A 26,387-nucleotide genomic window follows, 5' to 3' on the forward strand; every position below is an offset into this window, starting at 1 on the left:
CATAGTCCTAACGCACTACTTTTTAACGCTTTTCAGTTCATGGTTTACCTCTTCATTCTAATTCTCAAAGCACCCTCTTAATACCCCTTTCTTCTCTAACTCTTATAGTGTCCATGCGGCTTGACTGTGGAATCATCTCCTTTCCCTTCCTTAATCTCACCTCCTCTTTCCTTTTTATTCCTTTTTTCCATTGATTTAAGGTATATATACAAATACAGTTATTTTAATTTTTTTATATCTTCAGCTTTTTTTATTTTCTATTGAATATGTTTTGTAACATGAATTATATAAATAAAACTTTTGTTATATCGGTTGGTTGGAAAAAATTGCCATTTAGCAATAAGCCCGCCAATGTACAATTTACATAATGCACAAAAGTCAAACAAATAAACAATCGAAGAAAGCAAAAAAATATATTTTTATGTATCGTATTATCATCAGGATGATTTTTTTAAAGTTTTGCAATTGTTTAATTACGCCGCGCATGACATCACTAAGTGTCTTTGGAGAGTTTTCCTGATTGGAGGGTTGGCTTCCCGGAAACCGGAAATCTATTACAACACTCTTATCACTGGTTGGTTAGAAGAACTTGTGATGTCATTTAAAGTAGTTCCTTTTTATTATTTTTTTCATACATTTTAGAGAAACTTGGCTGCACAATTAAACGCTCTAATTTTCACTGAGTGTAAGAAAACATTTTTTATATCCAATTTCCCGTAGCACTGAACTTCCTCACTGTTGAACTCTACTAACAAATAATAAGAATAATCGTGCAAGAAGACTAACTGCGTGTCAATGGTCCATTGGAGAAATCCATAGTCTCCTTCTCCTGAAGTGAAAAGATACTGTCCATCTGGAGTTAGGATGAAATTAATAACCTTAAATCAATAAAACTTTTTAAGCGATTCTTATATATTATATGCCTATGGAATTTCTGTATGTGGTGAATTTATAAATAGTACTTAGTATACCTTTATAGGGTGACCGAGTATCCCAATATGTTTGTAAGGATTTCCATCTAGAGGATGTTTTTGAATTCCTATATTTTTGTCTGTACAAAAGATGGAGTATTCTGTTGTACTTGACAGTGATGGTATTATGATAATTTTCAGTATTGGTGATGGATATTTAGGAGTCAAATAAGTTGCTAAAATTCTCTCAGTCTTATAATCAAAAACCTTGTATTTGTACTGTAATTAGTAAAGAAACATTATTATTTATGTGTGATATTATCAAAGAACCAAAGTATGAAAATGTTATGTTACTTAACATCGTCACATATTGTTACTAATAGTCCTTTCTCCTGCGGCCATATATCATTGATCACAAACTTTGGTGTAGCATATTTTTCAATGTCAACTGTTTTAAGTTTTTCAAATGAGGTTTCACCGTTTTCAAGAAGCTTTATAATATATACATTCATAATTCGATCCTCTCCAAACGTCAGTAGTTTGAGAAATTCTGCCATTTCAAAAACAATATTTATTATTGGTCCACAATGAGATTTCCTTTTCCCTATGAAACTCCATTTTGATGTGTGGCAATCATACTTTAGTAAGAATATAATAAAAGCGATGTTCTGTGGAAAACACAACAGTTATATTGAAAGATTTGTAAGAATGTTTTGTATTTGTATTACAGAAAGGTTTTTAATTAAAAGTGACTCACAAAATATGCCATGAAAGATGAATCTTGCGAGAATTCTATTTGCTTAATTTTTGTACTCGAATAATCAAGCGGTGTTTTAGAAATTGGTTTCAAAAGCATTGAATCAAACAACCACACATTACCATTATCCATCCCGCAAACCAAAAATGCACCTTTAAGAACAAAAATTTTATGAGAAGGTCAAACTATAATAATTTATAATACATAGAATTACATCTTACCAGAATAAGAAAATTTCATGCATGTTATCTGTACATTTTGCTGATCTATGTTAGAATTTTTCGGCAAGGATTCTGTAGTTACTATTTTTTTATTTGCATAGTCAATCAACGAAATGGTCCCCATTACATCTCCAATACAGCATAAAGTTCTTCAAAATAAATCAATATGTCAGAAAATATTATTTATGAAGTCAATTTAATTAAATGTGTTAATTTACCATTAATAATATGTTAAATTTACTTCTCTGGATGTACTGTAATTACGAGAATCTGTCGGAAACCTGGAAGAATCTTGTAAAACTTATTGTTAACAAAATCGACCAACCCTATTCCTTCGGACTCGGTATCTACATTTAAAAATTAAAACAATTCATGTGATATTATAATACATGATGTTAACATTCAACTATAACAATGTTTATTCTAGTTTAAAGTCTTTTTTTTTAATGAGTTATGAATTGTTAAATTTATTATTCAAAATTAATTTACTTAATTTACAAATTAATTTACTTATATATGCATCTCTTTGAATATAAGGTTGCATCTCCCCCTTTTTTTTTACTGAAGTCAATCTGGTTGATAGATCACTTTTTCCTTCTGCAAAGTAATACGATCATAATGCATTGTTTAATCGGCTAATGTTAATATATTCTTCATTCAAATGTACTCATTTGTATGTCTTACCCTCTGAATTTTTTAATGTCATGTTAAAGCTCAATGCTTTAACTCTGCCCATATTAAAATCATCAAATCGAAATAAGATTTTTATGTCACTGTCATAAATGTGAATTTGTCCATCAGTATTACATACTACGAGGTACCTGTTGTACATAAATCAATATTGTAAAAAATGGAGAGGTGGAACAATAATGTAATATCATTTTTTTATTTACATAGATGGTTTGACAGAAATTTAGCCATAACTGTGTTGTATTCTTCCCATAAAAAGTACATTTATTTGGTACATTATACATGTTTTCATTTTGTCAAGTGTAGACCATTACCATTTTTAAAAATATTTAGCTTAGGATGATAAATAATCAATTTATGATACATATTAAAAAAAGAAATTTCAAGAAGAAAATATTTACCCATCACATTCCTTTATAACACTAATACATTTTCTTTCTATTCTAACTATTTTCACAAACTCTTTGGGGATATAGTTAGAATCTCTCTTTGGAATACCATTACTCATAAATATAGCAATATATCCGATGTCTGTACAAGCAAGCAGTTGATGTCTTTTTGTGTTGTACGTAATACATTCAAAGTTCCCATAATCCAAAAGTGACGCTTTGACAATACACCTTTGGGTCGATATTTTATTCTTCTCTTCATCCTAAAAATATAAAGTATAGTCCTCATTAAAATCTCATTTTTTATTAAACTGTTGCCTATTGCTTGGTAATGGTGTCAATATTTTACCACATATCCAATGATGATTTTTCTTTGCAGAGCGACACAAAATTCTGATGAAAAAATTGGATTAAAAATAATAGCTATCACATCCTTGTTTGGAATATCCAAATATTTCATGTCTGAAAAAAATAAATAGGTTTATGTTACACCTATTATGTTAATTAAAAATTCTCGGAATACTGTTTTACGTAAATTAAAAGTGAAAATTTATTAGATTTAATTGTATTTAAATATTACTCAGTGCAAATTATATTTAAAAAATTATAACACCCTTTAAAAATTATACTGTACATGTGCGATTTTAAAATAGAAACTGTTTTTATAAGAGAAGTATTCGTATATAAAATGACTTGTTATTTTTATATTTTAATAATCCTCACATATAGGGTCTTTCCTTTCATCTGACCAATTCCACAATTTTATAGTGGCTTCTTCTTCATAACCAAAAGTTAGCAAATACTTAGCATCTACACTGAGTGCTAATTTCTTTAGTTCATGCGTTCCATGAGGGCTCAATATGTTCTTTAGTAAATTTAATGTTTCAGAATCCCAAATGTTTACACAATTGTCAGCGCCAGAATCTGCTGTAACAATAATTTTACCACTACCATCGCGTGCTATATTTGTTATGATACTTTCCTAAAATCATACATGTAAAGTGAAATATCAAACTATTTACTTTTTATTAAATTAGTTTATAATGTTCATTGAAAATCAAACAGTATTCAAACAAATCGCAAGCTTCTACAAGTATATATGGACTTAATATGCCCATAAATAAATAAATATAGAACCGAAATAATAGTGTTACGTTAGATTTTTGTTTCTGTATATTATACTTTGATAGCACAGTTTATTGTATTAATAGTGTTTTAAATGGATTTTGTTTTCAATATCAGTATGGTGTGTAAAAAAATTACTGAAAAAGATATATAAAATAACATACATGGCATTGTACAAATTTCATTTTGTTTTCAATATAATCATATAAGATTCCATTGTGTGATGCAGCAAAGAAAACTTGATTGCGTGTCTCATTATTCAGGTTTATTATAGGTGTATTCTCATTTAATCCATATATCCACTGTAAGTTCTAAAAGAGATGTAAGTTTCATTAGTCAAACTTGCTACACGGAGTTTAAATAAGGTATTTCGATGAATGAAATCAAAGCCCCGTAAAAAAGTAACAATTATCAGTACTCTTCTTAGTTGTAACATTTTAACTTTAAAAATATAGATATAACAAAAGATTATATGATCTCTTTGCACACTGTATAACATTCACCATTCTGCATATGTTTAAACATCCACATTTATTTAATGAATCTTCAAGTAAAGAGAACCCTGCGGTCGAGGTTGAAATGTTAGATGAAACTATATAAAAACTAGTTTACACATAATTATGTCTTAATAAATACCACATAAAAATCTACATTATTCTTATTCTTAAAAATGGGGATCAGTGCTATATAAGCTCCTGACATCACTATGACCTGTGTAGGTCTTTGACGGGTCCCTGTAAATTAGTTTTTGCCCTCCAAGCCTAGTTCTTTTAAGAGCCCGGCTACTGAATGGTGAGCGAGTATTCTGTTTTAGTGTGTGGCTTCTTTTGTGATATGAAGGATCACATTCACATAAAATGTTTATAGGTTTTTTATCATTTGCACTGCAGAACCTATGTACATCTAGAAGTTTCAGAAAGGTTCATTTTAGCAAGGTACTCCTGCCCCCGCATGTCCATCTTTCTTGTAACCATTGGTGTACCACACAATGTCTCCTTCCCTATAAAGTAGGGAACTATCGGGCAACTAATGTTCCATATCAAGTATAATCACCTTATGTTTAGTGCATTTGGAAGTTGAATTCAATAGTCTTTACTACGATGGCACAGTTAAAATCGGATTTTTAAATTACTACTGCTGCAAATTCCTCATTTTATAATAATATGTCATTCCACTTGTGTACATATCAGGGAACAAATGTAATAATCAAATTCTTTTCATTATTTTATTATGTTCTTGATTCGATGCATTTAAAATAACCATAGTCATCTACATAATGAGGAAGTTCAGTTGTTTTTTTTTTATTTGTCAATAGACTATTAAACTAAGCCAAAATTAAAAAATAAATAAATTATGTATTGTTTAATGAGCACTATGATTTTTTAAAGTTTTGTATTTCTGAAATTACTCTGCGTGTCGTCTCAAGTTCTCTTTCGCTTCTTCTCGGTCAGTTATGCCTATTGGTCCGTTGACCGTAAGTAAACTGAAAATCTTCCAAAACTCTCTTATCATTGATTGATTCATATGAACTAGTGGCATCGTTCAAAGTAGTTCGTTTTTATTAAAATATTTTTTTTGTATTTTTTCCTCATTAAGTAGTTACAGCATTGACATGTATAATGCACAGATGCACCCTATAGAGTAAAACATTTTTTAATGTAATGACTCGTAAACATACCCATAGTTAATAAGTTTGTTTATTTATACCATTCAACAATCATGCATATGCTACCAAGAATTGGAGGATACTCATTTTTGGTATATAAAAAACTATATTTTAACGTCAAAAAGTTTGTATTTTAACGTTAACAATCAACATTAGTTTTTGGTAAATCCCAATCAGAGTCTTTCTTTGACCCATTTATTTCTTTTCACTGGATTTTAGGGAATGCAAAAACAATATCTAATCACATTTATTATATTTTTTAAATGTATTCCTATCAGTGCAGCCCTGCAAGTAAGAAGAGGTTCACAATTGCGCTGCTAGGGGTCGTAGTTTGACGTTTACAAAAAATAATATTGATTTTGTTAATCACTCATGAACAAATATTTACCAATGACATGTTGCGACATATGTGCGCAATCCTTTTTACAATGTTTATCCGAAAGGTTTTTCACCCTTTCATGACACAAGCAGGCATTTTGGTTTTGATTCTAAACGTCACGCCCAGTTGGTGGTCGAAGAACGACTGAATACGCGTTGGGCATGACTGAGCATTTGAGCATGAATTAAGTATCATCATTTTTGGGGGCTCAGGGAGTGTCTATGTGTTTTAATATGTCAATGAGTAACAGGAAATAATAAAAATTATTAACTTACAAATGGTACAGAAACCTTGGGTTCATTGTGAATTTCTTCTTGTGCTGGCTGTATTTCAATTGAAGATGAATAAATATATTCAATTTTGTTGATTTCAGCGTCAGACGATATCATGTTGAATTAGTATACAATATCAAAATAATTAAAATAATCAGGTAATATAACTTGAACAAAATAAATATCTATCAAAATATCATGTTTGAATTTTCATTCTTTTTTATTGAGATTGATTTGCAGGTAGGTATCAAAATGTACCTGTCTTCCAATATATTGAGTTTGATGAATAATATTCATTGAATTAATGATTTCTAAGCTTGCAATAATTTTCAATTCGCGTAATAAATAAATCAGCTACATAATTTTTAGGTATCAATAAACTAATAGTTTTGATAAAAACTGTCAAATTTCTTGGTTCAATTTTAGATTTTAATTTAGTTTTTTTTAGACTTGTGTCCCATTAAATCTGTGATGTCGCAGAAAACGGGCACAAGTCAGGTTTATTTTTTCTATTTTGAGTTTTTACTGCCATTTGAAACTCCATTCAATGACACACAAGGGTAACGGGTTCAAGTTGATGTATTCGTCATTTTGACAGTAAAAACGCGATTTAACACTTGAACCTAAGTCAATATTTGTAAAAAAGTGTCAAGGAAAAACGACCCAATTCGAGTTGAGCCTTCTTACGATTATTAATTTTTAAAGAAATATTTGCATTCTTATGATTCACCCAAATATTTCACTTTGAGGACCATTTTTAATGAGTTATAAATAATGTTTGAGTATGTCCAAATGCTTGCAGGCTGGCTGGATTTCCTCCCTAGGGAGTTATTCATATTTAAATTTATTTCAACAGAAAGGGAAAACATTTAAAAGAAGGGAATATAGAAGTCTAGGCATTTACAGGGCTTATGACCTGTCATTGGCTCTTTTAAGTGGCCACTTTACACACTGTAACATTCACCATTCTGCCCATGTTTGAACATCCACATTTCCTAAACTCTTCCATCTGTTGACTTTTGTGAAGTAAAAGAGCTGATACCTTTATGACGTGGGTGAGATTCATCCGGCTGAACCAAATCACCTACTAAGCAACGCCTGAAAACAATTTTCCAATTTTTATATTTCTTCTTTTACCAGGTAGTTAATTCAACAATGTTTGAGTATGTTCAAATGCTTGCAGACTGGCTGGATTTCCTCCCTAGGGAGTTATTCATATTTAAATTTATTTCAACAAAGAGGGAAAACATTTTTGAGAAGAACATATTCCCTTCTCAAAAATGTTTTCCCTCTCTGTTGAAATAAATTTAAAAGAGTTATAAATAACTCACTATTAAAAAATGGGATCAAGTTGGGTTCAGTGGGATCCGAACCACGGACCTTTGAGTCATGAATTTAAGCGGGGGCTGGATTTCTTACCATCCATGCGCGTGCTGTAATCTAGCGTGCTGTAATCTAGCTCCTATCAGTAATTAAGATCATAACTGGATATTCAAGGAATTAGAATCCCAACAGTCCATGCACTCTATGGCTGCAAGACCTATTAGATGATTTTTTATAAATGGTGCTTTATAAATTATCAATGGTAATAGAATAGAATAGAATCAATTTTGCATTAAATTCTTTATAATTCATTTTCTTTATATATTAACAAAGCCTTTTGTACTTATTAACACATTTTTTTATTTTTCACAAACAAAAACATGTATTCTTCAAAGAAAGCTTTTCCTAGGTTCTTTGTTCATAGAAGATAATGCCCTTTCATTAGCGTGTCATTTGATCCTAAGGTCAGAATAGAGTAAAAATATAAACATGATAAAACATATTATATAGAAAAATTCATTACGTAGATACAATAAAATTATTGTGGCACTGAATAGTTATTCCCACTTGCTCATACTGTTTTTATCTACATTTAAGTTCAATGGTCACTGTAATATGCTCATTTGTATAAAATCATATGTGTATACAATGAAGTTCTTCTTTATCTTGGCAATTTTAATTATTACAGTTCCAAATATTGTCAAAAGTTTTCCGTTTGGTAAAAATGTGATGCACAACCCAGTTATCCCCACTTCTGGGCAGGTTTGTTCATACTGTTTTATTTATTTGATTGAATTTGTCACTTCTTTTTAGCACATGGTAGTAAATTTATATGATTTTCATGTAAGACAGAATTTTTTCATGACTGGACCAGTTAAACCACCTAATTATCATAAAATAACCTGAAATAATCTATGAATTACTATTGTTCATGTTGGTAGCCAGTGCGTACATTATAAATATAATTTGTAAAGCTATTTATTGGCCTTTAGGGGGAATTTATAAATTGACATTATACATCAATAGTGTTAGGACATATTTTATTTTGTTTTTGATAAAATAAATATGTGGTTGCTATTATATATTAAGTTCTTTTGATTGCAATGTTTGTGATAAATTAAATACGTATTTATATTTGGAATAACCCACGATAATACATGGTATATTAAAAAATATGATAATACATGGTATATGAAAAAAAAAATGTATAATGATAACTTTAGACAGTTCTGTTGAAAACAATATTTTATACAAATTTTGCTAGTGAATCTGTAGTTTCTTGTGCACTCGGAAGTTCTATCCTCTAACAGTTGAAAATGATCCCAAAATTTATTTTTTTGTTCTGTTTAAGAACGGAAACATTTGTTGATTTTTAAAAAAATGAATACCCCGCTTAGCCTCTATATAGATGCTTGTCAGCAGGTGGGTAAGAGTGGATATGGTAGGAGGTAATGAAAAATTCACCATAATTAATGACATATATTTAAATAGATACACTACAAGCACAAAGAAAATGGCATTTCAATTCATGGCCTTCCGTGCTTTGACAGACTTTTATTGACAGGTCAGATATGATGCTATGCAGAAATATGCAGTTGTGGGTGGTGAACTGCAGCTGTGAAAAACAAAACAAACGTATAATTTTATTCATAAATACAATCCAATTAAGATCCAATTTATGTTGCAAGTAGATGATTAGTTATATTTTAAGTGACATTTAAAAAAAATATGACAGTTGCCTACTAGTGTCATATACAGGTTGGCCAGAGAAGTGACTTCCAAGGGGAAAATGTAAGTGCCTCATCATATTGAGGGGTATCCGAATCATCCCCATGTATGTTCCGTGATTTTGTGTAGTTTTTGAGTTATGGTTTTTTTAACGATTTTTTGAAAATTTTTGACCGGATCGGTTTTTAGTTTTTTTTTTAATTTCTGGAAGGTTTTTTCAGGATTTTTTTTTTTAACTCATTTTTTTATAAAATTGTACTTTGACGCATAAAATAATCAGCTTTGTAACATTAATGGAAGCTACAAAAGTTTTGACCCAAAATGCAAAATTTAAGTTCAAGCAAGTCAAACTTTCAACTTAAAATTAAAAATCTAAAAAGGCAATTCCTTATTAGTTTCTGAGTAACTTTAAAAACTGCGCTAGGCTCTAAACTTTTGAAATAATACAAAAGAAGTGTACTTAATTCGCTGAAATCAGCCTTCAAAGGTACGGAGGTGAAAAATGCTAAGAAATGTGGCATTGTTTGGGGTGAAAATTAATTGCTCTGTGTAAAACAAAACATAAAATATGAATATATCGTTTCATTCATAAATGCAATCCAATTTATGGAATAAGCAGCTAATTAGTTATATTTTTAAGTACCTATATTTTTCAAAATTCCAACAGCTGCCAACCAATGTCGCATCCGTGTTAACATTGTAATGAGTTACATAGAAATAAATATGAGCCGAGTAATTATTATGTATTTCTCTCTATAAGATTGATCTTCATTTTATTTATAAAAACTGAAAACACTTCGCCTTGAGAATTTTTATTTTTTTATTATTTGTAAGACATTTTAAATATATTTTTAAAAAGTTACAATGTTTGTTTTAGTTGAGATTTATGCAGAGGTTTGGATACTTAGATGGGGGAGAACCAGGATTCGAAGCACAGTACACAGATAAATCTATTTCTGAGGCTATTTTGAATATCCAAAAATTTGGTGCAATTGAGCTAACTGGAAAACTTGATGCAAAAACAATAGAGGTTTTTCTTTTTAAAATTTTACTATCAATTTAAGTACTTACATTTTAACTGACCTATTTTACATAATAATAATAATGAGTATTATGTGCTGACTATGAAAGTTAATTGAGTAACTCACAACACTTTTGTTGACTCTTAAAAAACTGTAAGTAATGTACCTATGCTTTTTTCTTAATATAATTATTTTTTAATAGCTTATGAAGAAACGGCGTTGTGGGGTGAAAGATGTTTATAAAAATAGGCAGAAAAGATATTCGATATTACATGGGTGGAAAAAAAGAGAAATAACATACTAGTAAGAATTTTATTTTATTTATTTATATATGCAATTAAATTAACGAAGTTATAATGAACACTCAAACATTTTTTTTATTTCTAGTATATCCAACTGGAATCCGTCATTAGGCGAAAAAGCTGTTGCTAGAGAAATACATAGGGCTTTGAATACTTGGGCAGTATATGGAAATTTAACATTTGTTAGAACAAATAATCCTTCTTCTGATATTATTGTAGCATTTGAAGTAGAAGAACACGGAGATCCGTAAGTTTACATGATTTACAAACTTTGATAATAATACACAATAAAGAGCATCATCAGTGCAGTACATAGGCCTCCCCTTATCTCCTCATAGGTGGGTGTCTTGGGCCTCATAATCTTCAATCTCCCTCAATATCATGCTTTATCCATCTATCATTCGACATTTGAGCATCGTTACTCGCTTATTTACACGTAAATCATCCAATCCTTTCCAATTGTCACACTTTGGTTTTGCTGTGGATGCAATTATTTATATGTCTGTCTCCATATTTTCTGGGCAACTTGCAACTTATAACAGTCTTGATCTCTGCACTATATATTAGGACAGATAAAATATATTAGTTGAATACGCTTGTCTTTAGAATATTAAAAATTGAGACATTACTCCTCCAGTAAACGTTTTTTATTATTATAAATCTTTCATAGTTAAAACATCCATGCTTATGTCATTCAAAGTTGTTAGATTTTTTCAGGTTTCCTTTTGATGGCCCAGGGAATATTTTAGCCCATGCATTTTTTCCCTATGTTTTGTCCGGTGGAGACATACATTTTGATAATGACGAAACATGGACAACTTCAATACAAGACGATGAAGATACAACGACGGATTTCTTTTCAGTTGCAGTTCATGAATTGGGTCACAGTTTAGGACTTGGTCATTCTGATGTCCCTACTTCCATCATGTTTCCTTATTACAGGGGGCATGACAACACTTTGCAATTAGACCACGATGATATCTTGGCTATGTACGAACTATACTGTAAGACTTTAATTCTTTAAGTATTTTAAGGTAATCAAAATGTTAGACGGTTGATTATAGTGATTCAGTTACTTTTGTGTGTTTTTAAAAGAAATAGTACAGTTGTTATAGAAACAACAACTCTCGATAAAAAGTCGTCACTTATGTAATAATATAATCAATCGAACACTACAGTCCTAGAACAGGTTATTCTAGTGAAGTGGACTATTATATCAATTTCGTACCCATTTTTTTTCATATTACCTATTTTTAATTCAGTGCCGCAGAACAGCGCTCATTCATTATATTTAGTAACTTGTTATAATTTTTGTTACCCACTAAGTCTAGAGACTTCTGTGGGACACAATTTTTTTTAAACAGGTTTATTTCACACCCATACATATATACAATATATTATAAAATATATTTATTACTGAGGATCTTCCGCCCTACGGAAAATTTTATACAAAAAATATTTTCTAATGCGTGGTAAAAATTAGAGCCTTAAATTATATGGCGAAGTTTCTTGAAAATGTACAAAAATAAGATTAAAAAATATTTTAATGAAAACGAACTACTTTGAACAACGTCACTAGTTCATATGAATCAACCAATTATTAGAGTTGTGGAAGATTTCCGGTTTGCTTACCATCAACGGATCAATCGGCAGAACTGACCGAGAAGAAGCGGAAGAGAACTTGAGACATCACACGCGGAGTAGTTTCAGAAATACAAAACTTTTAAAACTCAAAGCGCAGATAATATGATAGATAAAAATTTAAAAAAAATTTTTTTTGCTTATTTTAATAGTCTTTTAACAAATAAAAAAAATCCACAGAACATCCTCATTAACATTTACCAAAAGGAACTTCGTCTTTTCCATATCCACTCCTAAGTAAAGCATGTGTACATGTGTAGATTCTCAATGTAGTCTGTTGGAGTTAAGGAGTTGTGACCACCTGTTTTCTAGATTTGCTTGTACATTACTGTTAAAACATTGTATAGTGGCGGGATTTTTCGCCTTCGATGGGCTTTGCTATACGGTTTAGCCATGTGGCTTAAGGCGGAGTTTTTTCAATGAGCAGCTTATGGTTGCCATATAAATCGGCTCCGCGATAAGCTGTAGAGTAGATGGTCAATTTGCGATTTTGTGCGTCCATCTGGTGAGGTCCTTGTGAATGTTCTTATGAGGAAAGATAGTACCGCCAATGGTGAGCTCATTTAGAGTAGCCAATTCTATAGGTTTCACACCATTAAAATTAGTACCATGATTCCTAATGATTGCGGGTTCTACAATGTAGGTATCCCCGACCCTAACATTAAGGTCACTAATGACAGATACTAAGGAGGTATTTTTTCATTTGAAGATCTTCTGTGTTAATAATCGTTTTTGCGAGATTATTGAATAATCTTATAATAATGCAATTTAATATTCATTCTCCGAAGTAATTTGTGACTCGGGGAATCACAAGGGAACATTTAGTGGTTATCTAGTGTCGTGAGTGTGGAAAATAACATCTATAATAGGGCAATTACATTTATTTGATTCCATATTTGAATTTGAATGAGGGCAAGAATTGATATGAGCTGGTATTTCAATTTTAAATTTGCATTTAGTCATATATGGTGAGTGATTTTTGTTTTTTAATATTTATTATTAAGCCATATTTAGTCATGCGCCCATTTAGTGATTTGAAGCATTTTTTGCCCTATTTTTATATTTGAATGGCAAGGGTAGTATCATCTGTGAATTGGAAAAATTTCGAAAATTTTACTTAATTTTCCATTGCATTAAAATATATCAACGAATCGGTCCGAAGACTAATTCTTGAGTCATTCCCATAAAGACAACTCTTTCACTACTTAAATTTTCCCCAACATTTACTTTTATTTCGACCCTATTTTATTAAGTTTTTTTTAAAATAGTTTAACCCATTGTTACAGTTCGAACTCCAATGGAAGGTGATAGCAGATTCAGTAAACCAATTGAGAGTCCACCATCAAATGGGCGAGAAAATACACCAGAAACTACAACACAAACATATACTGAAGAGAATACTGAAGCAACTCCGTCAGTGCACCATACAACAAAACATGACTCTGCTGTAACATATAGTGAAGATTATGAGGCTGTAGATGACAAAAATAAACATGATACAAAACACTACTCGCCAAAAGCTTCTCAAGAACCTCCCACTATTTGTGATGGAAAATATGATGCAGTTGCTGTTCTGAGACAGGAACTTTTCGTTTTCAAAGAAAATGTAAGTATGTGCATTTAAACATTGTATTATTATGAGCTGTGTAAGATAAGGTAATTAATAGAGTGTCAGTGTCTTCATGACGTTCCTCTTGTGGCACCACATAAAAAAACAACAGTAAACTGTATTGCCAATGGCGTATAATTAAATCCACACGTTATAAGCGTGAATTTGGCATTTCAATTTGTGGGTAGTTCCCTTCATTCTCTAAAGGACCTTCATTATAATAAAATGTGACACTATGCATAAAAATGACATCGTGTGTGATAAAAAAATCCTTTAAAAGTAATTTAATTAAATTTTAAAATATGTACATATTGCCCGAAAACAGAACAGATATTATATGTTTTCTTGTAAATACAATCCAATTTATTAAATCGATAAGTAATATTTTTGAAGTATGTAAATAATACACTGATAGCCAGGGTCGTTGCTATGGTAACAAGGTAACACAAAAATATGAGGGAATGTGTATATCTCTTTCTCAAATGTATCATGATTTACTGTCTCTTTATTTCGAATCAACGTCAGGGCATGGTTCTGCCCAATATATATCTTTTATCAATGGTTCTGACTTAACAAAAAACAAATGAAATACAAGTAATATTTGCAAATGTTCGAAACGTGAAAACATTATATTATGTATGCTAGTTGCTGGTCTCAAGATAGATAAAAAGCAGTTTTGCTACAAGATCTTTGACTGAGATTCGCTGTCACAATTTCTATTTTGTTTTTTAATTTTAATTTGCAAAAATCATTCTGTTCCATGTATCCGAACAACCAAGTTATCAAAATTTAGCCCTAAATATCTTATGTATTAACTATCTTGTATGTTTGTAATATTTTTCAGGTCACTGAAAATATATTATTTTTATATTTTATTTTTAGAATGTTTGGAGGTTTAAAACAAGAGGAAAGATTGAAGATGGGTATCCAACAAGAATCAATGACATTTTCCCTCACTTACCTTTATATATTAATAAAATAGATGCAGCATATGAAAAGCCAGATGGAACTATAGCTTTTTTTTCAGGTGTGTTAAAAAGATCTCTGTATAATGGAATCATTTGGTCTACTATAACAATATCAAATGTTTATACAGTTCACCCTACCTTGTCAACATGCACCTTTTTAAAAAATATATCATTATCACAAACTCAAGTGACTGGACGTTGTCATATTAGAATATATATAAAATTATCGACAAAAAACTTTCAAAAGATTTTATGACATATTTTTTTTATTAATAACATTTTACTTATAAGAGATAGACCCCCCTTTGTCGATATATTTTTATATACTATCATATGATAACGGCCGGTCACTTGAGCCCAGGAGCCATTGCATATTATATGCTTGCGTCATTGTTCCAGTAGATTTTTACAAAAATGGATTTTAGAACATTACATTCCCAAAAGTTACACAAGCTCATTCTGGGACAGCAAAATAAGCTTTTTCTGAGCATTCTTTTCCGATTGTTCGGTCCTCCATATTTATTTAAACTATATCAAGCCGTGATCGCCAAAACATCATAACCGACAAAAACAATATTTTACAGAACATTTCTTCCTCTCAATTAACAAGGAATAAACTTTGAGAATCAAACTCTGTCTTAACTATTTATTTTATTGATATCAATAAAATGAGTTCGAAACGAAACTTGGTTCTCAAAGTATATTCCTTAATAATCAACGAGATAAAATATTCTCCCGTAAAATATTGCTCCCATCGGTTATGATATTTGGTAATCACGACTCGATATGTTATGCAAAAAGATATTGTGATGCATATGTATTTTTTATCTGTGTACTAGAATATTTCAGACTAAAAAAATCGATACAAGATATTTGTCTTATAAACAAACACATTATACATACACATTAATACCAAAATATAAAAACTCTTTTTAAAATGCAAAGATGTCATGTTGCAATATTAAGATTTTAGAAATAATGTACATGTGTATTTAAGGTTCAAATTATTGGATATATGCCGATTCCGAGATAGTGGGTCCTTATTCTTTTCACACATACGGACTTTCTCAGGAAGTAGAAGCGATTGATGCTGTATTTGTATGGAAACAGAATGAAATGACATATTTATTCAAAGACCACCAATTTTGGAGATTCAATGAAAGCACAAGAACTCTCGATGAAGGTTATCCCAAGAACATGACACGGTGGAGAGGAATCTCCAATCGTATCGATGCAGCTATCACGTGGAATGATGGTATTTAAAACTTAGATATTCGTTTTTTCTCCAATTGAAAACAGAAAGAATTTACTTACATATTTTCCTTTTCCTTAATTATTTATCAATTGTATTTCATATTCACACTTCCATGGAGTGAAGTTATGTTTTGGAGAAAACATCAAAACTCCTATATTTACTAAACCAGTCCGATGAATTTTCAGTTAAACAATAATAACAAGAAAAATTACTTAAATTTTAATTCAATGCCGCACAAAAAAAAACTTTTGTAAAGCAATCTTGATGTATTATTTCACAAAAAATGGGCTATATACGTTTTAATAAGAAGAGCATACTCTATGATTAATTTTGATTTATTGATTTCTAGATCTTCATCCACAAATTTATGTTAAATATGTATAAATCTTATACATATGTACAAGTACTAGATTTAACTGACTAGGGATTTTTATATCGACCGTGTTCAGGTCGAAAGGCTTCAAACCACTATTCTAGAAAAGGTGGTTTCATTATTCAAAATGTGTTTTAAACAAGGTATATAGGGTCTTTAAAACAATTCGGCAAAAGGATTTAACTCAATAGACGTTTGCAGTTCAAATCCTTTTGCTAGGTATACACAATTGGTTTAAAACACATTAGAAATAATCAAACTGCTATTTTCAAAATTGTGGTTTGAAGGTTGATATGATGTACTGATTGTCATTTAGATACTTGAAATTGTTTTTCAGTTTCACTCTCAGAAAACATTATTAGTTAAAAAAGTATGCGTTTGGTTACCAAAATAACACTATTCATTATGATTTTAGGTTCTACTTATTTCTTCAAAGGCTCATTGTACTGGAGATTTGACAATACATTAATCAAGGCAGATAAGCATTATCCTTTGCCTGCACCACAGTATTGGTTTGGTTGCCCAGAAAATGACGAAACATTTATGCAGTTGCCTCTAGAAATATTAAGCAGAGGATATATGCAGCATTAAATCAAATTACAAAGTATAGAAATATACAAAAATAAATTAATACAAATTAATGTGCATATTTTGGATATGGCATATAATTATAGTTTTGTATGCTCAAGAATATGTATTAAGATTTCTATTTATCGCCATTTAAAATAGCCATTAGTTATGTAAAAAGGAGGATAAATAAACACGCTATTTTAAAAATGCCTTATTTGATCCTTTATTTCTATAATTTAAAAATCTTACACAATGTATAAATATGTTTGGGATTTGTCTTCAAATAAGTTCCAGACAACAAATCCAATATAACCTTAAAGCTCTTAGGATTCATAATCCATCATAACTATTGAAGAATTAATAATGGTAATGTTTATCACGTGTTATGTTCCAAGAATAAAGCTAATATTGAATAAATCACAAAGTCGGAACATAATAACAGTATTATCAACGTACGGAGTATTTGTACAGTTTATTTGTAAATAATTATAAAAATGAACAAATATATAACTAATCAAAGAAAATAATTCAGTTTTTGCCTCGACATTTGTGAATTAAAAGAAATACTGACAGTGCCTAGTGTTGTGTTAATTTTAGCAAGTGTTAAGTGCAATGTTCATGAGGAATGCTGAATTAACTGCAGCAGCTTGCGGGATTGGGGTCCTTTCCGGACCTCTTGGTAATGTTGAGTCTTGTGAACTCCTCGGCCACAGTCGGGTGAATGCCAACTGTGTTCATTAGTATTTCCATTGTCAAGTTACACCTGGTAAATGCAAAAATACACACTTTAGAAAATGAAACAGAATCTGAGCAAACTCAAATGAACTGATACTTAAGTGAACTCAAATGTGACATCAAACCCGGACAATCCAAAAAAATACAATTGAGTTTGAGAGAAATGCAATTTTTGTATCAAAATTTTGCATACAATTTTCATAAAGAAAATTGAGAAATTAATATTGAAAAAAAATCTTAAAACATAATATTATAACTTCATTGTTAGTGATTTTTAACAAAATCATTGGATTAGAATTGATCTGTATAAAAACTTAAAATAATGACGGTTAGTAAAAAAAACTAGTACAGTTAATTTCAATACAATGCTTCGAACTTCCAGTATTTTTGATTTTTACTAACTGATAACTTTAATTGAACACAAGAACCGAAAATATTATCAAAAAATATCAATAACGTACACAAAACTTAAAACACAATTTTTACAATGCGAAATTATTTATGCATACATAAAAATTATTATTATTATTATTATTATACACAGTTTTTTGAAAATACAGAGTAGAGATCTGTACCTCGGGAGATAAAACATGTCCACCTTTTGTTGTTTTGAAGTTAAAAATGCAGAAATTATCGCAATTTATTTTTAAAAAAAGAAATATTTGCGTTCTTATGATTTACCCAAATATTCTATTTTGTGGGCCATTTTCAACGAGATGTAAATAACTCACTATTAGAAAATGGGAATCAAGTTAAGGAAAGTATACGTAAATAAAACATCAAAGTACACTTTCTGCTTTTTTAAAAATGTTTTTTTAAGTTGAAATAAAAATCTGAAGTCCACTTTGTTTTAATGCAAAAAACATCGGTAGTCCCAGATACGTTATTTTAATATGTACTATTATTATTAAAAAAAACAATATTTTGCATTAAAGGTTCTCCATAGGTTGAAATTATCTGAAATTATTAGATATGACGTGACTTTCGTTTATAGACCCGGGTTTATCCTTTAAGGTACAGATATTTTACATGTATTGTGTATGCACCGAAACAGTCACAGTGATCCACAACTGAATTTTTGTTAAAATTCAAAAAACCCAAAAATTCGGATGGAAATATTACAAAGGCTCTGGATTTTTCAATTTCAACAATCAGTTTTTTTTAAAATCCTGAATTCATTTTTATACAAGGAAACCTATCCATCATTGTTCTTATTTTAGTATACTTTTTCTACACAGTTTTTTTATTTACATGGTACGGCGAAAAAAAGAGGTTTCGTTGATCTGTATTAAATAAATAGTGCATACTTGATGGCAGCAGCAAATCCTTGTATGACTTCCCCGGCATAAGGGCCAGCAAAGTGGAGACCGAGCACCTTCTGTGGAGCTTCCTTGAGGGCCACAGCCTTTAGGTAGCAGTGCTTGATGGAGCGCTGGGGAACAAAGAACTCTGTGGGCTTGTAGTATGCGTGGTAAATTTCAATGTTGTCTGCTCCATATCTGAAAAGAAAAATAACAGGTTTTCTCATTTGTATGATCAAAGAACAGTAGCCAGACAGTTCTACTTAGGAATGTGCTAACTTCGTAATTGAATCCCTGTAATATCGACTTTACTAGTTATGTCCGCGGACTTTCCATTTTCAACATTTTCATGGGAAAATTTGTACGACGTAACACATATTTAAGTGTGCAGAATCGCATCTATGGCATACACAAAACTGAAAATATTCAATCAATCTTGAAATAAAATAAAATGAGGATTTAAATTAAACATGTTAAATTATAAATAGATCGAGAAAAATCTAAAAGTAATATTTAAATTGGTCAAGAATGGAATTAATTTGTTCAGAATCGGAATTCAATAAAGAATATACCGTATTAGCCCGAATATAATGAGACGTATATATTTGTAGTGGAAATGAAAGAAAACATTCAAATATGAAACGAAACATTGAAACAAAAAATAATTAGGTATAAATTATCATCAGTGTCGCTTGAAAAGTCGCCTCTTCTGCCTCCAGATCTCACCAATGTAAACACACGCATAAAATGTGCATGCGATAGCCGAAAAGACTTGGCTGTGTGCGTAGGTAGTGTGAACTCTGGTAAATCTGGACACAGCCTACACACCGAGTATAGTGAAAATATTTTTTTTAGAAAGATATTTAAGCAAAAAAGTAATATGGTCACTAAAACGTCAAGTGACCATTCTAAGAAAACTCGTACTGTAGAATTAATGCATACTTATCTTCACCCAAGATTTATATCACATAAATACCATTCCCCATTAATGTTACACAGGGCACTACATTGGTATATGAATGGTGGCATATCTCAATAATTTCTTTGATACATGCAGGTAATATCTTCAGTATAGTAGTCTTTTTAAAATAAATATATCAGGTAAAACAACGTCAGGAATCGAATCCGAGACCTCTCATGGTAAGTAAACGAAGATTCATGAAACTAAAATCGACATTTTGTAGATTCAATTTGAGAGTACTTAAAAATCGACGGTGAAAGAATATAATGTTTATTAAGTTGTTTAGTCATTATGATAAACTCACTCTCTTTAAATTTATTCGAAAACATTTTCGAGAAGAGAATATGGAAGTCTAGGCATTTACAGGATTTATGACCTCTCATTCGCTGGTTTAAGTGGCCACTTTACACACTGCGTAACATTTACTATTCTGCCTATGTTTAAACATTTTCCATCTGTTGTGTAAAAGTGTAAAAAAGAGGCTTAGATCCTTTTAAAAAAATACTCAAAATATTTTCAAACTCACTCTCTTTCCGCATTCTCTTCACTCAGTCCAACGCAACCATACTCCAGGGGGGAGAAAACAGTGGTGGCCACATTGGCGTAGTCCATCTGCTGGACGGAGCCCCCATATAGGCGGCGGGCCAGCAGGCGGCCGGCCAGGATGGCCACCGGGGTGAGCTCGGGCCGGCCCTGCAGCACATCCCCCACGGCGAAGATGTTCTCGACATTGGTCCGCTCCTGGGGGGCGCTGATCTTCCCGTTCTCAGGAAGGACGGCCACGCCAGCCGCCTCCAGGTGGAGGTCCTTGGTGAGAGCATTGCGACCGGTCGCCATGAGCACTGTGTCAAACACATCTTGGTCCCTGTTGACAAGACAAGAAGAATATCAATTTTTATAATCCTGATGGATACCTCCGACAGCGTCAGCACATACTGTTTTATCTCCTAACTTCTAGAACCTGCCTCTGGCTATGCCGAAGAGCAGTCAGGCAGCTGAACATGATCACTTAGGAGATTGACATCTTTCACATCAGTGAAACTATGTTTATGAGGCAAATACTCTTGCTATTGGAGAGTATTAAGGCTAGTTTTAGTCTCATGTTGATCGTCGGCACTGATAGGTCTATACGTATATAATACTAAAAAGCGTTTCAAGGGAACGCTGAGCAGCAATTTAACCTTGAATATGTTCTCACAATTTAAGCATAAATATTTTGTTTTAGTTGTAATTTTATTTTAAATAATCATATAATTTAAGCCTGTTATATCAAAATACGACTGAATTGAAAAAAAATTACATTTTCATTTTGCAACACTAATAACAAAGTTTTATTTCCAATAATTTATAACAAGTGAATGCCGATTCAATGAATACAATTTCAATTTCTAACTTTTTGACCAATCGAGATATTATGTAATTAAGGGTCATCACACCCTTATCCACTCCGCACTCGGTAGTCCATAGGGCTTTGCATTAATATAATTGCAACGTACCTTGATCATCTGTTACGAAAATAAGGTTAGCAGGTGCCAGTCTATGGACAATGAAATATTGCAATGTAGAACCACCTTTAAAACCAATATTTCAACGTCCTGCCAGGAAATGAAACTGGAACCATATCGTAGAAGATCACGCCCACCACTGTACAAGACGGATTTATCTCTTCTCAGTTTCTTTTTTCAGGATTTTTACCTGAGAATAATCATTGAATCATGATTCTGTTTATCACACTGAACTGCATTCTTCAATTACTTAGAAAACTGAAATATTTAAATTTTTCAGACTATTTCCTAAAAGTCGTAGGAAAAATGGAAACGTAGGAGTTGTGGTAGAGTAGGATTTGAACCTCGGACCTTTGGCCTGTGAGTCCACAATACTACAACGGGACCACAACCCGGTTCGAATGTAATAAATACATTTTCATGCAGTTTATTTGGTGTTGTTGATTTATATTAGAAAATCTATTTTTACTATCGTATGCATCTATACGAAGTTAATTGTGGCAGTTAAACTGGCAGTTACATATGGCGTATTCGTGGTACGGCTTTTACGCAAATCGAGTATGTCACATCCACTGTATTGGATTTAAGTATATATGTGGTATTGCTTTGCTTCTTTAGTAGAAAGGATTCGTTTGCGGTACTGAATTTAATTGAATGCAAGCAATTCATTGATCAATTTCAAAATTGCTTGTCAATGCAGCTTGTCCTGATTAATTGAAAATGCCAAAAAAACTGTTTAGATTTTTTAACTCATACGCAATATTGAACTTACATAGACGATAAGTGTTCTTTATTTGCAAAATCCCTAGTTATAAAATAAATTATTAACATATTTCAAGTGTATCCAATCACAATCACGTGATTCATATCTGATATTAAATACATAGAATTCAATTATGCAATCAAAGAGTATATTATAATGCTAATTTATACTACTACTACAGGGTAAGTAGAGAGAATGGACCGCCACACACGTCTATCCTGGCATATATTCCTATCTTCTTCCGGTACCGTTCATTTTCGCCATATATACCTGTTTTACCATTCTACGAGACCAAACAATTTCAGAGACCCTTTCTTATACCCGTATGCAGAGACAAAACTTAAGGTGAGGAAAGTACATTCTAATTTCAAATGCAGATAATAACCCGAAGGTGAAGACAATAGAATGTACTCTCCTCACCTTAAGATTTGTCTCTGCATACGGGTATTAATCTTATCAATTATACTTGACTCAGATTTAAACTCTCGCCTGATTTCATTATATCATAATGCATAATATTACGTTCAATGTATGAATATACAGAATGAAGAAGTTCAGCGCTAAGGGAAATTTGATTTAAAAAATGTTTTCATACGAGTAACGTTTCTTGGAAATGTATGAAAAAAAAAAAAAAAATGAACTACTTTGCATGACGTCACTAGTTCTTCCAAACCAACCGATGATAAGGGAGTTGTAATAGATTCCCGGTTTATGGTAGGTCAACTGACCAATCAGCAGACCTCATCTCAACTTAGACTTGAGAGGTCACACAAGTAATTTAAAAAATACAAAACTTAAAAAAATCACAACACTGGTAATACTAAACATAAAAATTTTAAAAAAAATGTTTGGCTTTTAACTTTCTTTAGGCTGAAAAATATAGGGACATGATTGGAATATTAATGGACACAATATGATGAAATTTTTAAAAGATTTGTTTAAATATGCAATAGTGATTCTCAGAGTTGTCACTTGATAACAAAATATACTTTTAATTTGAACACCTTGTTATTTTTTTTTTTCTCATTTTCATGTTAACTGTTTCCTGCCATTCGCTAAATAAATAAGAATAATTTAGATTTTAAAAATTAATCTACATATTTGGAAAATTAAAAAAAAAACACATTCCATTCTATAAAAAACCCCCAAGGAAAAACAGAAATGTCCATAAAAATAAGTACTATTCAATAGTTGGTACACATAATATGAGGTATCACATTAAAATGAATTGCAACCGTCACATAACATGGCATGCCATTAGCAGTTCCCTAGAGAAATTAACAAATGAAATATTTACTAAGTATTATTGTGTGGGTGCAAAATTATTTTTATTGAGTCATGCAATATGAAGTACATAGTGGTCATAGTCATGACTCATCATTATTTCAACTGCGAGGTAATTAATAATACTTATTTTTTGTTCCATTTTTTTAATTTTTCTTTTTAATAAAAAACTTTATTAGCATAAATAAACAATACATTCAGTAAAAAAATGGAACACTTAAGGTTGAACTTGCCAAAAAAGAGTATGGCTCTTGGTGCTTGGAAAGTTTACAAAATAACATAAAAAAGAAACAAAAAATGCATAACAAAATAATAAAAATTAACGATTTTAAAAATTGAAGAAAAATAACACTAAATTTTTTTCAAATAAAAACACAAAATTTATAAACACTTTGTTTTACTATATTATTCTGATAAAAAATATCTACCTCATCATTATTTATAATTTTTGAGCACAATAACCATCATCATTTTCTACCCGCAGGTGCATAAGGAACAGGCACCCAGAGGTGCGTAAGGCACAGCATTGGTACTCCAATTCCAGCGTATCTGAATCATTTTTGTTAGACGGAAAATAAGATGATCATTCTTACACTTCGAAATGTGATATTGCAGGGTAGAACTAACCAACCTTTAAACCAATATTTCACATCTACCCTGCCAGGAAATAAACCCGGGACCAGGAATGGTAGGCAAACGCACCAATCACTACACTCTGGGAATTGTCTTAACGTAATATATTGAGTGTAGCCAAAGAGTCGAAAACACACACCCAGGGTTCTGGTTCTTTTTCACACACAGAACTGTATTCTTCATCAGACAAATATATATATATATATCATAACAATGTTTTTTATAATAATTATCATAAATTGTTACAAAATGAATGCCGATTCAATCAATGAAAACTGTACTTACTTAGTTAAAAAATAATCAATATATTTCTTGGCTGTCTTTATGAGTTTATTTGTTCATGTGAGTGAGGAAGTAATCTGCTATAAATATGGATACTTTTTATGATTAAGTTCATAAATATGTGAAGCATGTACATATAAAAAGAACATACATATCTATGCATAATTAAATAATATTTATGACAGGAATTTTATTTTAAAAAAAAACCTATTCATAATAATAAATTATGCATGTATAATCGTCTGATTTAAAAACAAGAATTAACATGAACACAATAAAAACCAAAAACACAGAAATAATATGACCGGACAATAGAAAGAAAAATAGCAATTTACAGTCACTTATAAGTGAATTTTCTTCTGATTCTCAATTCCATTAAAAATAAATCACAAAACAATTTAAACCGCAATTATCTCAGCATGTAGGAATATTGTATACTTTAGAGATAAAGGTTAATATTAAAATCAAAATCAAATCAACAAAGAAAGTCTTACTCTGAGTTGGTTTCTGAATTTGTCCATGTTACACGCAGTTGTCCCGATTCAGTTTTCTCTATATTCTTGGGAATGCATCGGAAGTGGAATTTGACTCCCATATCAACCATTTCACTTGTTATAACTTGGGCCATCTGCTGATCAAATCCTCTCAACACAACAGATCGAACTAGAACAGTCGCATCATAGCCTAAGTCTTCAGAAAACCAGCACACTCCAATCCAATATCTACAGTCAGAGTCAAGGTTGAGATTGAAAACCTGTTTTAATAAGTCATTTATTAAATAGGTAGGTTAGAAACATGTATTTATCTTGGACTAATTTAATCAAAGCAAATGAAGGTTAACAAAGATTAATTCATTTTACACTACACTGATTTCTTGAGAGGTTTACAAAAAAAAAAAAAATATTTTTAAAACTAACGCTAAAAATTTGACGTGATTAAATATTACTTAACACAATTGAAGCTGACATGACTCTACGAGAACTTTCATCAAACAATATAAATATATATATTTTAAATTTAATTAAATAAATATTTACATTCTTATGATTCACGCAAATATTTAAATTTTGGGGCCATTTTCAACGAGTTAAACAACTCACTATTAGAAAATGGGAAGTAAGTGGGGGTAGAGTGCAGTTAGCACCCCGGACCTCTGATCTGTGAGTCCACAACACTAGTCACGGGACCACGACCTGATTTGAATTTGATGTGCATTACAAAATGTTCCATTAGTTTTACAAATTTTAATTTTTACTGAGGAGAATTACAGCACAAATATAAGCTGTCTTTGGGCACTTCTGTTTCCTTTACTTTGCAATATTGCTGGTAGCTAGAGTATATTTGAATATCAAGATTTTTAAAGTCTTCTCAAAGAAATGAATAATTAATCACCAAAAAACATAGATTCATGTTATTATTATTATGGATAACTTGAATAGTGTCATTTTTGTAAAATAATACCCCAAGGGCGCTTTACAAAGTGATTCTATAGATAAATAAATTTAATTAAATTGAATATTTTTTTTAAAAATATTTTATCTCACATGCTACGGATTTATTTAAATGATTTAGAGAAAAAAATGGGTTTTAAGTTTTTTCCGAAACATTACTTCACTCTCATAGCCTCGCACTTCTGCTGGGAGTAAATGCTCGTCTGTTTGCATAGAGGTATAATAACCTTTTCTCTCGCCGTAGACGTAGCTGATCTAAGCGTAAGACGCC

General features: G+C 31.1%; 3 protein-coding genes across 9 annotated transcripts in view; 1 reads left to right on the top strand and 2 right to left on the bottom strand.

Annotated features, from left to right (window-relative positions):
• Window positions 1-8,393, bottom strand: part of LOC148278032 (cilia- and flagella-associated protein 251-like) — a 15,449-nt gene extending 7,056 nt beyond the window's left edge. The window contains exons 1-15 of one of the 4 annotated variants that reach the window (XM_088231973.1): window positions 8,257-8,393; window positions 7,453-7,508; window positions 6,414-6,461; window positions 4,258-4,404; window positions 3,692-3,950; window positions 3,318-3,430; window positions 2,981-3,231; window positions 2,574-2,710; window positions 2,400-2,486; window positions 2,131-2,236; window positions 1,890-2,038; window positions 1,669-1,820; window positions 1,271-1,579; window positions 972-1,190; window positions 787-878 (exon numbers count right to left, since the gene is read on the bottom strand). In XM_088231973.1, coding sequence (XP_088088099.1) covers window positions 787-878; window positions 972-1,190; window positions 1,271-1,579; window positions 1,669-1,820; window positions 1,890-2,038; window positions 2,131-2,236; window positions 2,400-2,486; window positions 2,574-2,710; window positions 2,981-3,231; window positions 3,318-3,430; window positions 3,692-3,950; window positions 4,258-4,404; window positions 6,414-6,461; window positions 7,453-7,476 — 2,093 coding nt within the window. In that variant the 5' untranslated portion in view covers window positions 7,477-7,508; window positions 8,257-8,393. Of the gene's footprint in view, window positions 1-786; window positions 879-971; window positions 1,191-1,270; window positions 1,580-1,668; window positions 1,821-1,889; window positions 2,039-2,107; window positions 2,323-2,399; window positions 2,487-2,573; window positions 2,711-2,980; window positions 3,232-3,317; window positions 3,431-3,691; window positions 3,951-4,257; window positions 4,405-6,413; window positions 6,462-7,452; window positions 7,509-8,256 lie in introns of those variants that run through there. The other 3 variants (XM_088231974.1, XM_088231975.1, XM_088231976.1) reach the window with 3 other exon arrangements.
• On the top strand, window positions 7,742-17,408 carry LOC148278033 (matrix metalloproteinase-14-like). 4 transcript variants are annotated; one of them, XM_088231978.1, is made up of 9 exons: window positions 7,742-8,495; window positions 10,339-10,491; window positions 10,686-10,786; window positions 10,871-11,032; window positions 11,503-11,789; window positions 13,713-14,032; window positions 14,918-15,062; window positions 16,001-16,258; window positions 17,047-17,408. In XM_088231978.1, the coding sequence occupies exons 1-9, from the start codon at window positions 8,349-8,351 to the stop codon at window positions 17,220-17,222; spliced, it is 1,749 nt and encodes a 582-aa protein (XP_088088104.1). In that variant the 5' UTR covers window positions 7,742-8,348; the 3' UTR covers window positions 17,223-17,408. The 4 variants fall into 4 exon arrangements, with proteins under 4 accessions (XP_088088104.1, XP_088088105.1, XP_088088106.1 ...); XM_088231979.1 differs by lacking the exon at window positions 7,742-8,495 and adding an exon at window positions 8,745-8,893; XM_088231980.1 differs by lacking the exon at window positions 7,742-8,495 and adding an exon at window positions 8,989-9,181.
• The window catches only part of LOC148278034 (thioredoxin reductase 1, mitochondrial-like), an 11,319-nt gene continuing 2,331 nt past the window's right edge, over window positions 17,400-26,387 (bottom strand). Inside the window, 5 exon segments of the mRNA XM_088231982.1 lie at window positions 17,400-17,964; window positions 19,244-19,435; window positions 20,725-21,063; window positions 25,160-25,355; window positions 25,358-25,387. Of these exon segments, the coding sequence (XP_088088108.1) occupies window positions 17,835-17,964; window positions 19,244-19,435; window positions 20,725-21,063; window positions 25,160-25,355; window positions 25,358-25,387 (887 nt within the window). The 3' untranslated portion in view covers window positions 17,400-17,834.

Source organism: Micrasema longulum, unplaced genomic scaffold (assembly GCF_059751315.1).
Source record: "Micrasema longulum isolate JH-2025_06_02 unplaced genomic scaffold, ASM5975131v1 h1tg000937l, whole genome shotgun sequence".
In the NCBI taxonomy this organism is placed as follows: domain Eukaryota; kingdom Metazoa; phylum Arthropoda; class Insecta; order Trichoptera; family Brachycentridae; genus Micrasema; species Micrasema longulum.